General features: G+C 53.1%; 1 protein-coding gene across 1 annotated transcript; it reads right to left on the bottom strand.

Annotated features, from left to right (window-relative positions):
- Nucleotides 1-1048: 1048 nt before the first annotated feature.
- LAG3 (lymphocyte activating 3) lies at nt 1049-8079 on the bottom strand. Its single transcript, XM_007937121.1, has 8 exons — nt 8025-8079; nt 7573-7720; nt 6857-7128; nt 6009-6272; nt 5323-5598; nt 1847-2089; nt 1461-1591; nt 1049-1201 (listed from the first exon to the last, which is right to left on the bottom strand). The coding sequence occupies exons 1-8, from the start codon at nt 8077-8079 to the stop codon at nt 1049-1051; spliced, it is 1542 nt and encodes a 513-aa protein (XP_007935312.1).
- Between the last annotated feature and the right edge of the window lie 6398 nt (nt 8080-14477).

The following is a 14477-nucleotide window of genomic DNA, read 5'->3' as shown; positions in this document are numbered from 1 at the left end:
AAGCCAGGCTTTCTGATTTCCAAAGCTGCAGCAACAGCCAGTTGTCTCTCTGGATATTTTTCTCCCTGCGGCATGTGGCCTTTGTTCATAGTTCTTCCCTTTGTCAGACTTGGATTATAACCTTGCCAGGGCCAAGTTTGTGTCTCCTGAGGCATGCATTGTTCAATCTCTCTGCCAGAGAGTGCACAGGCCATGTGACTGCTGCTGGGTGCACGGTCGTGTGATGGACAGCGAGAGGGCATACCACAAAGGCAGCATCTGCACACACCGGGTGTGTGCTCTGCCCTGAGTCCACTGCAGTGTTCCATTTCCTCCAACCTGCCTGACTCCGGTGGTGTGTGACAAGCAATGACCACTGGGTGGCAGTATGTTCTCATGTCTGGGACCAGACAAGTCCCCAAGGGCTGGGGAACATGGGGGGGGAGCAGGGATTGGCAGGAACCTGGGCCAGCCACCCAGAAAGGTTGCCAGACCTGGTCCCCTGGAGGACTTGACATGGCAGCAAGGCTCCTCCTTGGCCTAGGAGCTCCTCTGTGTGTGCGCGCGTGCGTATGTGTGTCTGTGCTGCAGCCAGGGAACCATGGACAAGTGGTGAAGTGCAATTGACTATGGGGTGGGGTGGGGCAGAGAGACAAAAATATAACGGAAACCAGGGCAGCCAGCACAATATGGGTGGAAGATGGAGGAGAGGAGGGCTGTAGAGGTAAGAAGGAGTCAGGGCTTTTTAGGAACTTCAAAAAAAAATGACTACCCGGGTGAGAGAGAGAGAAAAAGAGCGTGCCAAGAGAGAGACCAAGGAGGAAACCCAGAGAGGCCAGGAACAGAAAAGGGGAAGATGAGAATAAGAAAATGAGAGAGATTGGCTGGGGAAAGTGGGTCAGGAGGCTAGGGTGGGAGAAGAGAGCCCCCAAAGGCTGGGGAGAGATAGGAACTTTCACTGGACAAGGAGTCGGACTCAGGTTTGCTGCTGACAGGGAGTTTATTTGAGGGCTGAGGTGGAAGGACAAGAACTGAGCAGCTGAGATGGGCTGGCTGCCTCAGTTCCAGGTCAGGGCTGCTCCAGCTGGAGCTCTGGCCCCAGCTCTGGCTCCAGCTCTTGCTCTGGTTCTAGCTCCAGTTCTTGATCCATCTCCTCTGTCTTGCTCTGAGCCTGGGGAGGGTGAATCCCATTCTCTAGGGCGGAGAATCTTCTTGGTCGCCACTATGGGAAGAAATCAAGAAAGAGATGGAGGGTGGGAAGAACAGGATGATGGAAAAATAAATAGGAAGGATCCTGAGTGCATCTACTCTTCTTTCCCAGCCACCCTGCCCTCCCCATTGGTCCCAGGCCTTCTCTCAGCCCTTTCATGCCTCCCTAGGCACAGGGCTCCCTGGAGAACAGAGGCAAATTCAGGGATCCACCTTGGGCATCTTCCCTTGGGGAGAGAAAAGGCAGTGTCGGGGGAGGACCCCTTGCTCACCGGTCTTCTCCAAAGGTGAAAGCCAAAGGCTCCAATGACAAAGAGGAGCAGCAAGAGGATACCAAGGATGAGAAAGAGAGGGAAATGGCCTGTTTTGATGGCACCTGGGGTTCCCCCAGAGCGCTGGGCACCTATGGAGAAGGGACAGGATTAGGCACAGGGTCAGAAATGAAAAGGACATCTTGCCATCCCTCATATTGTTACAGATGCAGACAATGAGGCCCAGAGAATTTAAGGGACTTGTCTAGGGTCATTCAGCTAATTAGTAGCAGAAGTGAGTCAGACCTAGACAAGAGGTAGAGATTGGGCTCCAGATTGGAAAGAAAAGGGAGGAGACTCAAGGTGATGGGTCTAGAGTTGGGCTGTGTTGTTTTGGGGTCTCAGACCTGGGCCAAACGGCTCTGTGACATATAACACTGATCCCAGAAGTGTCTTCCCCTTGTACAACTGGCACTGCCAGGGCTGGGACCAGAGTCTGGCCTCCTGCATCTCCAGCCAGGGCCCTGGGGAGCTCCACCAAGACTGGTTGCTCAGCGTGCTCCACACAAAGCGCTCTTGTCCAGACGCGGGAGTCACCTCACAAAGCAGCTTCTCTGGGGAGCCAGGCAGCCCAAATCCTCTGGGCGTCACTGAAAAAATTAGAAGGAAGAGATCTGTTAAGGTCCAACCCTCTTATTTGATACTACAGGTCTATGGTGGCATAGTGCTTAAGACAACCAGAAGGCTGGCAGTTCAAATCCACCAGCCACTCCTCAGAACGAAGACTGGGCAATCTATTTCTGCAGAGATACCGCCTTAGAAACCCAAGGAGGGGTCACTATGAGTCGGATTCAACTCAACAGCAGTGAGGTTTTTTTTTTTTTTTGGTCTACCCCCCAGTCACCCTGCATTCATTTGGGTTCTGATTGGGTGAGGCTGGGGGAAGAAATCAAGGGTTATGACTAAATTAATCTTAGTAAGATAATGCTTTGGTCAGATCATTCCCCTACTCAAAAACTTTCCAGGTGCCCTACTTTCTTAAAGACATTGCTCAAACTCAAACAGGCCCTGAGGACCCTGTGATACTACAACAGGTTCTTGTATATTACTTTCTACCCAGCTTAGAACCCTTAACATCAGTCAGGTGAGTTAGCCCCCAAAATATACCTTGTACCTTTCCTGCTTCATGACTTGGCTCCTTATCAGTGTCCCCTGCCTTGATGTGTCCCCTGAGTGTGCTCTACCCACCTTTCAGAATGTTTAGAGAACAGCGATCTGACCAATTGATCTAAAGACAGCCTTCTCAAAGCTGTGTAGTGAAAAATAAGATAGATAAAACCAAAACCACACCAGCTGTCGTTGAGCTCATCTGACTCATGGTGACCCCCATATGTGTCAGAGTAGAAATAAGCTCCACAGGATTTTCAAGGCTATGACTTTTCAGAAGCAAATTGCCAGGCCTTTCTTCTCAGGTATGTCTGGGTGGATTCAAACTGCCAACTTCTTGGTTAGTCGTCAAGCGCCTACTCATTTGCACCACCCAGAGATTCTTATAGGGTGGGTGGAAACCAAACCCATTGCCAACATGTCAATTCTGACTCATGGCAATCCTTGTGTTACAGAGTAGGACTGCTCTATAGGGTTTTAAAGGCTGTGACCTTTTGGGAGCAGATTGCCAAGCCTTTCTTCCATGGCACTGCTGGGTAGGTTTGAACAAAGCTCTAGGTTAGTAGCCAAAAGCAAACTGCTTTTGTGACCTAGAAACCTTATAGAGTGGATAGACAGAGATAAATGGTGAAGGGCCTTGATCTGAACATGGTGTACAGGAGGGTGAAGATTTGATGACACAAATACTGGAGTTTAACCTACAAAGGAATATTATTTATTGATAAAAAGGAGAGTTATCAAGTCATAAAAAGACATGAAGGAACTGTGCATGCATATTTATTAGTGAAAGAAGCCAGTCTGAAAAGCCTGCATAGTCTGTGATTCCAAGTGTATGATATTCTGGAAAAGGCAAAACTATGGAGACAATAAAAAGATCAGTGGTGCTCCCTGATCGTCCTCCCCCCCAAAAAAAAGAACCAAGAGTTAGGCTCTGAGTTTAGAACTTCCCAACTGTGTGACTTTGGAAGTTTCCCTGTCTATGAAACAAATTGTTGTGGAGATACCATGGAAAACTCCATGAAACAGTTGGCCCTCAAGAAGACAGACACCAGATAAAAGAATTGGTAGACTTTGGTGACTGAATGCATATGAGGAGATGAGGAGAAGGCCAGCTTTCAAGTGGAGTTACTGACAGAAAGGCTTATGTCAGCAAAAGGATTGGGTTTGAGGAAAAGATGGGGTTCAGCATGAGGCTGCAGTGTGGATACAATATCTAGACAGAAATATCCAGGAAGCAGGTGGAAATGCAGTACTGACCCTCAGGAGATGTATTATTTGTTAACTTATTCATGTATTCATTCAACTGATATATACTACTAAGCACCTACTGTGGTATAGTGCCTAAGGCATTTGACTACTAACCAGAAGGCTGGTGGTTCAAACCCACCAGCCACTCTGTGGAAGGAAGACTAGGCAATCTACTTCCATAAAGATTTACTGCCTCATAACATACTGCACAAAACATTGTTCTACCTCCTATTTGGCTAGTAACAAATGGGATCTTAAAAACTTGCAAACAGCCATCTAGATGCAATGATGAGTCTCTCCTCATCCAGAGCAAAGAAGAATGAAGAAAACCAACGATTCATGGAAACAATTAGTCCTTGCAACTGGTACACCATGTGATCCTCAGCCTAAACGACTATGGGTCCAGAAGAACTAGATGGTGCCTGGCTACCACTGTCAACCACTTGGAGGGGGATTTATGTAGGAGATCCTGGATAGAGAGGGAGAACAATGCGGAACAAAACTCAAAATCATTTGGGGGGAAAAAAAAAAAGGGGGGGACAAGGTTTGCTGGTCTGATAGAGCCTGGTGGAACCACTGAGACAATGGCCCCTAGCGGCCCTTCAGGTCTGGAATTGAACCCATACCTGTGGCTTCTAGCCAAACAAAAGACAGGAATAAGAGCTGAACATGTGCCTGAGGTAGATATACTCCTTGGAGAGAACAATCATGGAAGAAAGAAGGGCTGTTTATGCACAGGGAGACAGCTCAGGGGGCAGGAGTGCATGGAGGGATGGACACAGAGAAGAGGTAAACTTTCACCCAAATCACAATTTAAAAAAAAAAAAAAAACAGATTTACTGCCTCAAAACCCCAAAGGGGGTCGCTATAAGTTGGAATCGACTCGATGACAGTGAGTTTGGTGGGTTTTTTTCTTTCATGTGCTGCTACTATTTAGTGCCCACAGGTGAAGACTGCAGACTTAGCCAAGCTGTCATGGCTAACAGTTACCAATCATTCTACACATACTTTCTGAGTATTTTTTTTTCCTGTGTTTGTTTTAAACTGTCTTGGAAGGCCTTTGCTCAGTAAATATTTGCTAACCAAAGAACTGATTTATCAACTCCTCCCAAATCCAAGCAACAGTCTGCAACTTTAACCCAAAGCCTAGCCCCAAAGTGGACAAGGATTATGGAAATATATTCCACCTCTTTGGAATCATTCAAACTGTTGCCGTCTCTTCTTCCAGCTGCTCAGACCCTCCTGCCAATTCAGGGCAGGGGAGCCCCTTAGAGAACAGTGGAACATTTCTGTGACTCAAGGGGAGATTTTCAGTTTCAGTTCTTTACAAAGGGGGTGAGAAAACAGGACATGTGCCCAGTACCTGGCATCATGGCTATGGATTTGCCCAGTCTTTGCCCAGCCAGCCCTCTTTCCCTGTCCTAGCTACCCCTGGATGGGGGCTGCCCCTTCCCCACCTGGGGCTGACCTGTGATGACTGCCAAAGTGATGGTGGCACTGAGTTGCTGCCCCTGCAGGTGGATACAGCAGGTATAGGTCCCAGCCTGGGCCTGGCTCACGGCCTCCAGCCAAAGGGTAAAACTGCCATTGTCTCCAGCCACCTGGAAGGCAGGGCCTCCCCCAGGTGGGACCCACTTGGCAGTGAGGAAAGTCTGGGTCCCCATAACAAGAGGCAGGCGGCAGGGCAATCCCACCCTGGAACCTGCTCCAGCATAAACTGTTAGTGGGGCTGGGGGCTCCAGACCTAGAAAGAAAAAGGAAATCAAAGTCAAATTTGATAGGGGGAGATGCAAAGGGATTGGAGTGCTGTGTCTGAATGGAAGGGAGAAAGAAGAGAAGAGCAGAGAAGGTGTTCCAGCTGTAGAGTGCTAAGGAGCAGAATAAGGTGGGTGAACTGAGGGCGCTCAGAAACATGGACTGGGTGGCAGGAGGCTAAAGACCAGCAAATGCAGCTGGACGGCCAAGGGAGAAGCTAGAAGAGGAGGAGGCAGATGAAAGGCTGCCACACGAGAAAGGGGTAGAACAGTGGGGCCAGAGCAATCATAGGTGGCACTAACTGCTGAGGACTTGTTTTGGGGACTGATAAGTCAGAGGAGATGACAGGGGGGCAGGAAGGGGTTGTGGTCAAGTGTGAAGGCAAACTGGAGGAGTTACCCAGAACACTGAGATTGTACGTGATGGAGACATTGAAGCCATCTCTGTAGGTGAGGATGCAGCCCCATGGCCCAGAGTCTGAGGGGCTGACTTGAGGCAGGAAAAGGAAGCTTCCGACCAAGTGGTGCTGAGGGGACTTCTGGACAGGGACCTGAGCCCAGCCCCTGAACCAGCGCACAGAGGCTGGGAGTTCAGGGCGGCTGAAGGAGCAGTTCAAGATGACTGACTCAGAGGTTCTAAGAGGTCCTGGGGTGCTGGCAGTCACTGTACAAAGGGTAAAGAAGGCTGGGTCAGCCCCTCACCAAAACACTTTTCTAACTCAGCAAGCCAATTAACCTGGAAGCTCCTGGAAACAGGGACTTACTTTGCTTTAGGTTTCTTTGTCCTCCTCTCCCCTACCCCAGCCCAGGGCCTGGATGCTCACTTTCCGGTTTATTTGGAGCCTTCTACCCTTCTCTTTCTCCATGTCACGGCTGAGGGTCCCCACTAAGCCCATCCCCTGAGCTAGAGATGTCTGAAATGAATCACTCTAGCCCCACAATGTTCCCACATCCCGTAGCCCCCAGAAGAGTCCTTGATACCTCCCCACCACTAAGTGGGGGAAGGGGAGCTGCTGGGGTGATACAATCTCTCCATTAGGCCCTACCCCCCCCACACACACACACACCTGCTCTTAGGGGCACCTTCCACTCCGCAACCTAGTCCTTCACCCTCTTTCTTTACTCTCTGGGGGCACTCTGGCAGTGCCAAGGGTGCATCCTTCCCCAGCCCTTCCTGTGTCCCGGGCAGAGGGGAATGAAGCACCCTTCTCCTAGCCCCTACTAGCCCCTTGCCCCGCCTCCACTTACTCGAGGCTTGGCCCACGCTCAGACGGAGGCGGCAGACGAGGGCGCGGTCCCTGAGGCGCACGGTGGCGCTGTACTCGCCGGAGTCGGCAAGCCGGGCTGGGCGCAACCTCAGAGAGAAGTCCCCGCGTTGGAGATCTCGCTCCACCAGCTGTACCCGGGGCTGTAGGGGCTGCCTCCCGCTGCGCAATCCTCCGGAGGCCACGCTCAGTACTATGTAGCGGCGGGGCCCGGAGCCCCGGGAGGAGGGCGCCCCAGGGCCGAAGGCTGTAGGGCTGCCGGGGGCGGGGCCGGGCGGGCTGCTAGGCGGCAGAGAGATGGCACTGAGAAAGTCTAGGGGGAAGCACCTTCGGAGCATTGCAGTCCAGCCTCCCTTTGAAGACTAGAAAGCCTGCCCAGAGAGGTCTTTTGACCACCAGCCGCCCTCCCCTTCCCTTCCCCCCAACGGAGCCTGCACCATCCACTACGGGAGAAACAGGCGTACACTATGGGATGCAGGTGTAAGAGGAGCAGGCTGCGAAGGAGGGCAGGAAAGGTGCATGGCTGTAGGTGGGGCTGAGACCCTGGCTTCAGGGACTGCAAGCTTAGGTGAGGAGACAGATAGATGGGTGGTATGCCCTGAGAGGGACATGAGATGAGTTGGGTGTTGGGTTGTAAGTCTGGCTGCCATTAATCTAGCTGGATTTGGGAATTCTGTTGCCCAGGTTTGGTATGCATACCTGTCTGGTTGATGCTGCCAAGTGACCGCTGCACTTCGCAGAAGGCTGAGGTCCTCAAGAGGGATTTTGGGGCTGCAGGGGAGTTGGACAGGTGCCCCCTCCTGGGCCCACACCACTGGGAGCCTTGCCCCAGGCCCTGAAGCCTCCACTGGGGAGGAAAAGACAAACTAAGGAGAAGGGCCATAAGCCAAGAGGTTTAGGAGTAGAGAAAGCGCCCCAGTGTTTTCCTGAGGGAGAAAAGGTCTGGGATGAGCTTGGTTTCTGCCTCTTCCCTCCCTGCCAAGGAGGAGACTGCAGAGAGGCTTAGGGGCTAGAAAGATTGCCCCAAGAAAGACGTTAGAAGATCCAGCACAAGAGCTAAGGACCTTGGGAATTGTGGGGTTAGAGAGAGAGAGATTCCTTTTGACCCCTTCTGGGTCTGGAGGTCAGCCCTCCCACCATCACCACCTTACCTGGAGCCACCCACAGCAGTTGCAGAAGCAAGGCCAGGAACTGTGCCTCCCACATCTCCCCTATAGCCTGGGCCACGATAAGCCTTCTAAAGGGAGGAGGTCAGAAAAGGGATGAGAGGAGGACAAAAGAGGGGTTCTACAAAGAAGGAGGTGAAGGAAGGGAATCTAGAGTAAGTGGGACTGGAGGGGAACCTGGGGAGAGAGGGGAGCGACTAGTGATCAGAAGCTGGAATCCAGGGGAATGCTGGTCTGATCAGGCAGCCTGAGGGTGGGGTAGAGGTAAGGAAGTGTCCCAGGGAATGGGACAAGGCATCAGCAGAGAGCAGAGTGGAGGCGAGCTGGCTGCGTGAGCTGGGATGCCGGTGTGCTGCTCCCAGGGCCCTCGCCCCTGTCCTGCCTTCTCTCCACCTTCCCCACTTCCCCTCCCCGTTGCCCCCCCACACACACCCTACAGCTCACAGTTTCACTTCGCAGTGGAAAGTCTGAGGGGGTTGATTCCCAGCAGCATCACCCTCCACCTCTGTGGTGGCTCTCCCCTTGTTTACTTCCTCCGTCCTGGGTCTTCCCACCGCCCCCTCTTGTACCTCCCCCACCCTTAAGACTGTTCGCTTTCCCAGGAACTTTCTGCCCTCTCTCCAAACCATTTCTGTCCTGAACAACCCACTTGCCTATCACTAAACTGCCTCCTCAGCCCAATGTTATTTTCTTCTTGGCAATCCTGTAATCCTCTCCTTGGTCCTCATCCCCCTTTCCCTTAACCTCCCAGAATTTCATGATACACAGAAACCTGCCTCCCCACCCACCCTTACAATGACTCCCAGGAATAAGGTGGACAGGAAGCTTTACTGCACCCTAATACATCATAGATCTGGGAAAGGGCAACTTAAGTCTGAGGTAAATAATAGCTACAAGATACTGAGCTCTCCGTATGTACATGACAGCCTAAATATAGTAACTTATGGAATCTAATGATCCTCCCCCATTGTACAGATGACAAAACCGAGGCTCAGAGATGAAACAATTTGCTGATGTCTGAGTGTGAAGACACAAGGGGCGTGTATGTGTGTGTGTGTGTGTGTGTGTATACAGTCCTGACCCTGGGTGAGTTGTGGGTTTCTTCTTCTCTTGGAAGAATGGCATCAATGAGCCAACCTCTCTTGCATACCCTCCAGCTCAGATCCTTGAGCACACAGCAGCTTCCCCCAATCCAGAGGCTCTGAGAGGAAAGGATGTTAAGCAGATGGAGTAATACAGAAACTCTCTAAGACCAAACTATGAACAGAGGAACCAAGGAAGGAAGCCCGATATTGGCAGAAGGGCACTCCTGCTCAGGCACAGCTGAGAACTAGAGAGTGATGGCAAGGCCGTTCTTGCAGGAGGTAGTGGCTTGGGTACCAGAGGCTCTGGGGTTCTCCTTGCTTGACCAGATGGAGTTCACTTCCTCAGGGTCAGCACATAGCATCACCTTGGATGCCAGGTAGCTCTCTCTCCCTCCAGATCCTAGGGGAATGAGACCCAGCCCTATAACCACTCTCCCATTTCAGAGGCAGGATACTTCCTGTTCCTGGGGCTGTTTCTATTTGCCTGGTTCAGCACAATATCGCTGGTAGCTTTCCACTGGGCTCAGCAGTGTCTAGGTCTTGTGTGGGTTAGCAGGGAAGTGTGTGTGTATTGCTAGGGAGGAGCATCCCTAAGATTCCAAAAACGGGACAGAAGTCACCTCAAAAGAAACTGTGCTCCCTGTCTGCTCCTGGAATGCTGATCTTGTCTTCTGGATTCATGGGTGTAGGAGTATGCTGCTACTCTTTTATAAATGAAAGGGTCCTGACAGGATGTGTCGTCAACCACCCTTCCCTCTTCCCTCCCCGCTTATTGCATTAACTGGGTCCCTGGAAAGCAGGAGACAGGTTAAAAACAGAAGCGCGACCATTTCTTTATTAAATTATACAAAAAGGGGAGGGGAGGGGGCAGCTGTGGGGCTAGGCCCCAACCCTGGCCCCATGGGCCCCACCCCGGCCTGTCGCTGTCTGAGAGGGGATCTGAGGGAAATCCAAGGACCAGGCAGGATAGGGATGGAGCAGGAAATGAGGCTGGGAGATGCAGAGGTTGGGTGGGAGAGGCTACCAGAGAGGAGGGTGGGATTGGCTGGGGGAAGGGAGGAAGAGATTAAGGAGATTGGGGACCAGCTGGGGAGCTCAGATGGAACAGGTCAGGAGGTGGAACAATGGCAGAGTGAGGATGGATGGGGCAGTGTCTGGATAGGCGGAAATGAGAAGGCTGGGGAGGAAGAAGGGGGTGGCAGCTCTGGTGCTGGGAACCAGAGCAGGGAGCCAGGTGAAGAGTGGCTGTATTTGTCCATTCCCACTCCCACCTCCAGGCCCTGACGGGCCTCCAACCCCCAGCCTGTTGGCAGGGGCCTCATGCTGACGCCCCATTTTCTGTCTTCTGTCGCTTGGGATCTGCTTCATCCTAGAGAGGGAAAGAATTGGGGTAGCTGTAAAATAGGAGAGGGGACCTCCTCCTGTCCCAGCTCTGCTCCAGCCCCCGCCCAGGCCACCACAGGGATCTGGGTTCAGATCCAAAGGGGTTCCAGCCCCTTCTGCATCCCTGACAGACCCTCAGGCCCCACAACCCAGCCCAAACCTCCTCTTCAGCAGCTCTCTTCAGTGCAGGCCCTTCGTCATCTTCCTCTTCTTCTTCCTCATCTGAGGAGCCAGAAATGGGTCATTGGGGAAGGGCAGGAAGCTCTGGCAGAGACCCCCTGAGGTCACCCTCACTCAGCCCTGCTTCAGGTCTTCAAACCCACCCTGACACTGTTCCTTTGAGCCCTATCTTACCCAGTCCAGCCTCCCCTGACCCTCCCCACCTTCTTCTTCCCCTTCATCCTCCTCCTCTCCATCCTCAGCGGTTTCTTCTTCTTCTTCCTCAGCTCCGTTCTCCTCCTCCTTTGGGAACCAGGAGAGGAAGCAGTATCAGCTTGGCTGTGTGCCTCTACCCACTGCCACCAAGGCCATGGAATGGGACAGTGGGTGATAAAAAACTTGGGAGCAACCTCAGGGTTGGACAGTGAGGATAGGATGGGCCAAAAAAGGATAGGACCCAGCCCCCAGGAGGTAACTGTGAAGAAGGATGATGGTAAGTGGGAGGGTGGATGGTGGGGCACGTATAACCATCTCCTGCCTGACCCCTCCATACCTCCACCACTTCTTTCTTCCGCTCCTTCCGGCTTGCCTTCTCCTCCACTTTCTCTTTCTTCTCCTTCAGGTCCTGCAAGGGAGAAAGAGGTCACCTTCAACACACCACAAATTATCTCAGTCCTCAAGTCCCTCTAGCCCCATTCTCACGGTCTGCAGTAAGCTTGGAGGGATATGAAATAGAGAAGGTGGCTGGGCACAGCTTAGAGACAGAACACAGGTCTCCAGGGTCCTTACATTAGGGCCACCAAAGGAGCCAAAACCACAGACCCCCTTCCCCAAGACTCAGTGGAGGTAGAAAAGTGTTCAAGTAAAGGGGAGCAGGCACCAAGGTAACTGATCCCCACCCCCATCAAGTTCTTCCAAACCTCACAGGCTGAAGAGTTCAGCTCAGCAAAGCAAATCCCCTCCATCTGTTTGGAGCCCTCAATGCCCCACCCCCTCTCCAAGTCCCTCCGCCTCCTTTGCCTGCCCCCTCCTACTGCCGGCCCTGATCTGCCTTTTGTCTACCTCTGGGGCCTTTTCCTGAGTATTCTCTCTCCTGGGCATCTCTCCCAGCTCCCCATCCAGCTTCTCATGCCTTTGTTTCTCTCTCTCCCTAATCCTCACTCCTACTTGACCTAACACTACAGGAGGAGGGAGAGCACACCAGCATGATTCCGGCACCCCTACACACACAAACACACACAAATACACACACGCTTGTCCCTACCTCTAACTCAAACAGTTTACACAAGGTCAAGTAGTTTCCTCCTCCCTACCTCCTGTGGTGTGAATGTTGGAAGAGTAGAAGAAGCCATTTCCAGTGGAGATGTAGGTAAAGGAAGATAAAAGAACATGGAAGGAAGAGTATCGGACATGGCAGGTGAAGAGACGTTAACAAGGGCCACGTCTGGGTAGGATGTAGATAAGCCAGGTACCAGAGAATCCTCCCACTACACTTCCTTCTCTCCTTTACCCCTAGATCCCAGTGGACATACCCTTGATGTCCTAGTCTGATGTGGCAGGGGTAGATGCTCATGTCAGAGTCCCCTCTGGACACTGCACCTGTCTTTCCAATTCTGTTTCCTCTCCTTACTCCACCTCTTGGCAGACACTGTATGTGTCTCTATGTGATCTAATCTGGTTTTTCTGTGCAACTCTCTATATCTGGTTCCATATGGATGGCAGTTTTCTGTATAAGCAAATTATCCTGGGAGGGTGTGTCTTTTCTGGAAGGGGACTGTCTAGAATAGGGGGTTGGTGCAAAATGGCTGGTCCAGGAAGATATTCCATTCCCTTTCCCCTTTAAGGGGAGCACAGAACACTTCATCCTCTCACCCACCCTGCTAGGTTTCTTCTTCATCCTACTTGGTTGTCCTCATTTCATTGCCTCATAGTTCATATGGCATTTGTACTACCTGGTGTGCTTTTTTTCCCTACAACTTTAGGCAGGAGACCCAGGGGTTAGGCTAGTCTGCACCTCTCTGGGACCCTAGTCCCAAGTCTCTATGGCCATGGCCTAAATTTCCCATCTGCGCTGATGGAGAGAGAGAGAATGCAAAGGAGGGAGAGATAACACCACTGACCAAAGTCCAAAGGGACAGGTCCTCTCCTCCCCTGTTCCTGTCCTGGTCACTGTCCTTCCATGATCCCTTTTCCAGGAGGGTATGTGACCTAGACCCTAGGTCTTGCGTTAAGCAGCTCTCTGGCCTCATTTACTCACCACAGGCACACACACTGACACTGACTGACATCGATTCACACACAGAGCTACAGAGGAGCGCCCAAGCAATCTGGAGACACATGACCTGGGGTTTGGGCATTCTGGCACACTCTCTAGACAACACAAGAGCACAGTGGAGCCACTCTGCACTCACAAAGCAGCAACATGGCTCCAGAACATCTACCTCTTCACATGCACACATGTAACTGACACGGGCAGTCCCACACACTCACTGGATTTCAGACATACAAAGACACCTACTCAGTGAAGTCACATGCCACCACACAGCCCACTGGAGGACCACACAGGCACACCTTGTCAGATCTCACACATATCCCCTCTCCCACTGCCTTTAATCCCATTGGCTCCCCCCTTTCACTTCGCAGGCCTCTGGGAGGCCTGTGTGGCCGCTCCTCAGCTCCCCCACCCATCACCACCAAGGTCAGGCTCCCAGCCCCCAAACTCTGGCTGCATTTATTTCCCAAAGCAACACTCTGTAGGTTCCCTAGGGAAATTAGAGAAAGGCTGGAAGAGAGACAAGGGCAAAAGGATGGGGCCGGGAGGAGAGCTAACGTGGGCAAGGACAGCTCAATGCAACGCCCGCCCAGCCTCAGCTTTTTCGAAGGCTATTCCCGCCCCACTTCCAATTTTTAGAAACTCGAGATTCTTTAAGTGTGTGTGTGTGTGTGTGTGTAGGGGGGTGATGGAGGATACAGGGGGGAAAAAAAAAAGCTGGTGACCAGTGTAGAAGAAGTATAAGATGAAGATGGAAAGGAGGGAAAGAGAAAGAGGCGGAGGCAGCAGCAGTCCCGCGAGGGCAAGAGACAGTCGGGCCGCGAGGGAGGGGCCGAGAGGAGTAGCCTCCCGGGAGAGTCCTGTTTACACTTGAGGATCTCAAACGGCTTAGCAAGAGGAAAGGTGAGGTCAGAGTGGAAGGAGAGATGGGGAAAACGGGAGCGGGGAGGAAGAGGGGGAGGGCACATGGTAAAGTGAGACGCGGAGAGCTCCGACGGGAGACTGGACGGGATAGAGGCCGGCGAGGGGTGGGGACGGCGGCGGGGCCGGACGCAGACCCGAGCGGCGAGGCCCGGAGCCGCAGCGCGCGGGGAAGCTAGAGGGCGCTGCCGGGAGCCGCGGGCGGCCGGGTAGGCAGCTCCAGGCTGGGGCGCGGGGGGAGGGCAGAATGGGGTCCGCTGGGACCCCGGCGCGAGGGCCGCGCGGGGCCGTCGGGGGGTCTAGGGCGGAGGGTCTCCCTGAATCCCGGGAGCCGCGCGGGGTCCCAGGCGCCGCCGCCGCTCACGCCCCTACCTTGGCGCTCAACTCGGCCGCTGCCTCCACGCTCTTCTCCGACATGGTGCCGGGGCCGGGGCCGGGGCTGGCGGGGAGCCGGGGTCCCGGGGCCGGGACAGAGGGGCCCTGGACGGCAGAGGGTGGCCGCGGCCGGAATCTGGCGCGGTGACGACGGCGGCGGCGACAGTGGCAGCGGCGGCCGTTCAGCAAGCTGGGTCTCAGGAAGAGGCGGCAGAGGCGCGCGGGGTGGGGCGGGGGTGGGTC

This window comes from Orycteropus afer, unplaced genomic scaffold (assembly GCF_000298275.1).
Source record: "Orycteropus afer afer isolate SDZICR_OR568_19922 unplaced genomic scaffold, OryAfe1.0 scaffold00040, whole genome shotgun sequence".
Lineage (NCBI taxonomy): Eukaryota > Metazoa > Chordata > Mammalia > Tubulidentata > Orycteropodidae > Orycteropus > Orycteropus afer.
This window is presented reverse-complemented; position numbering and strand designations above follow the sequence as displayed.

Coding starts and splice junctions, on each gene's coding strand:
- LAG3 (XM_007937121.1), bottom strand. CDS start 8,079: ATGTGGGAGGCACAGTTCCTGGCCTTGCTTCTGCAACTGCTGTGGGTG. Junction 7,721..8,024: donor ACTGCTGTGGGTGGCTCCAG/GTAAGGTGGTGA, acceptor TTTCCTCCCCAG/TGGAGGCTTCAGGGCCTGGG. Junction 1,592..1,846: donor CACAGAGCCGTTTGGCCCAG/GTCTGAGACCCC, acceptor CCTTCTCCATAG/GTGCCCAGCGCTCTGGGGGA.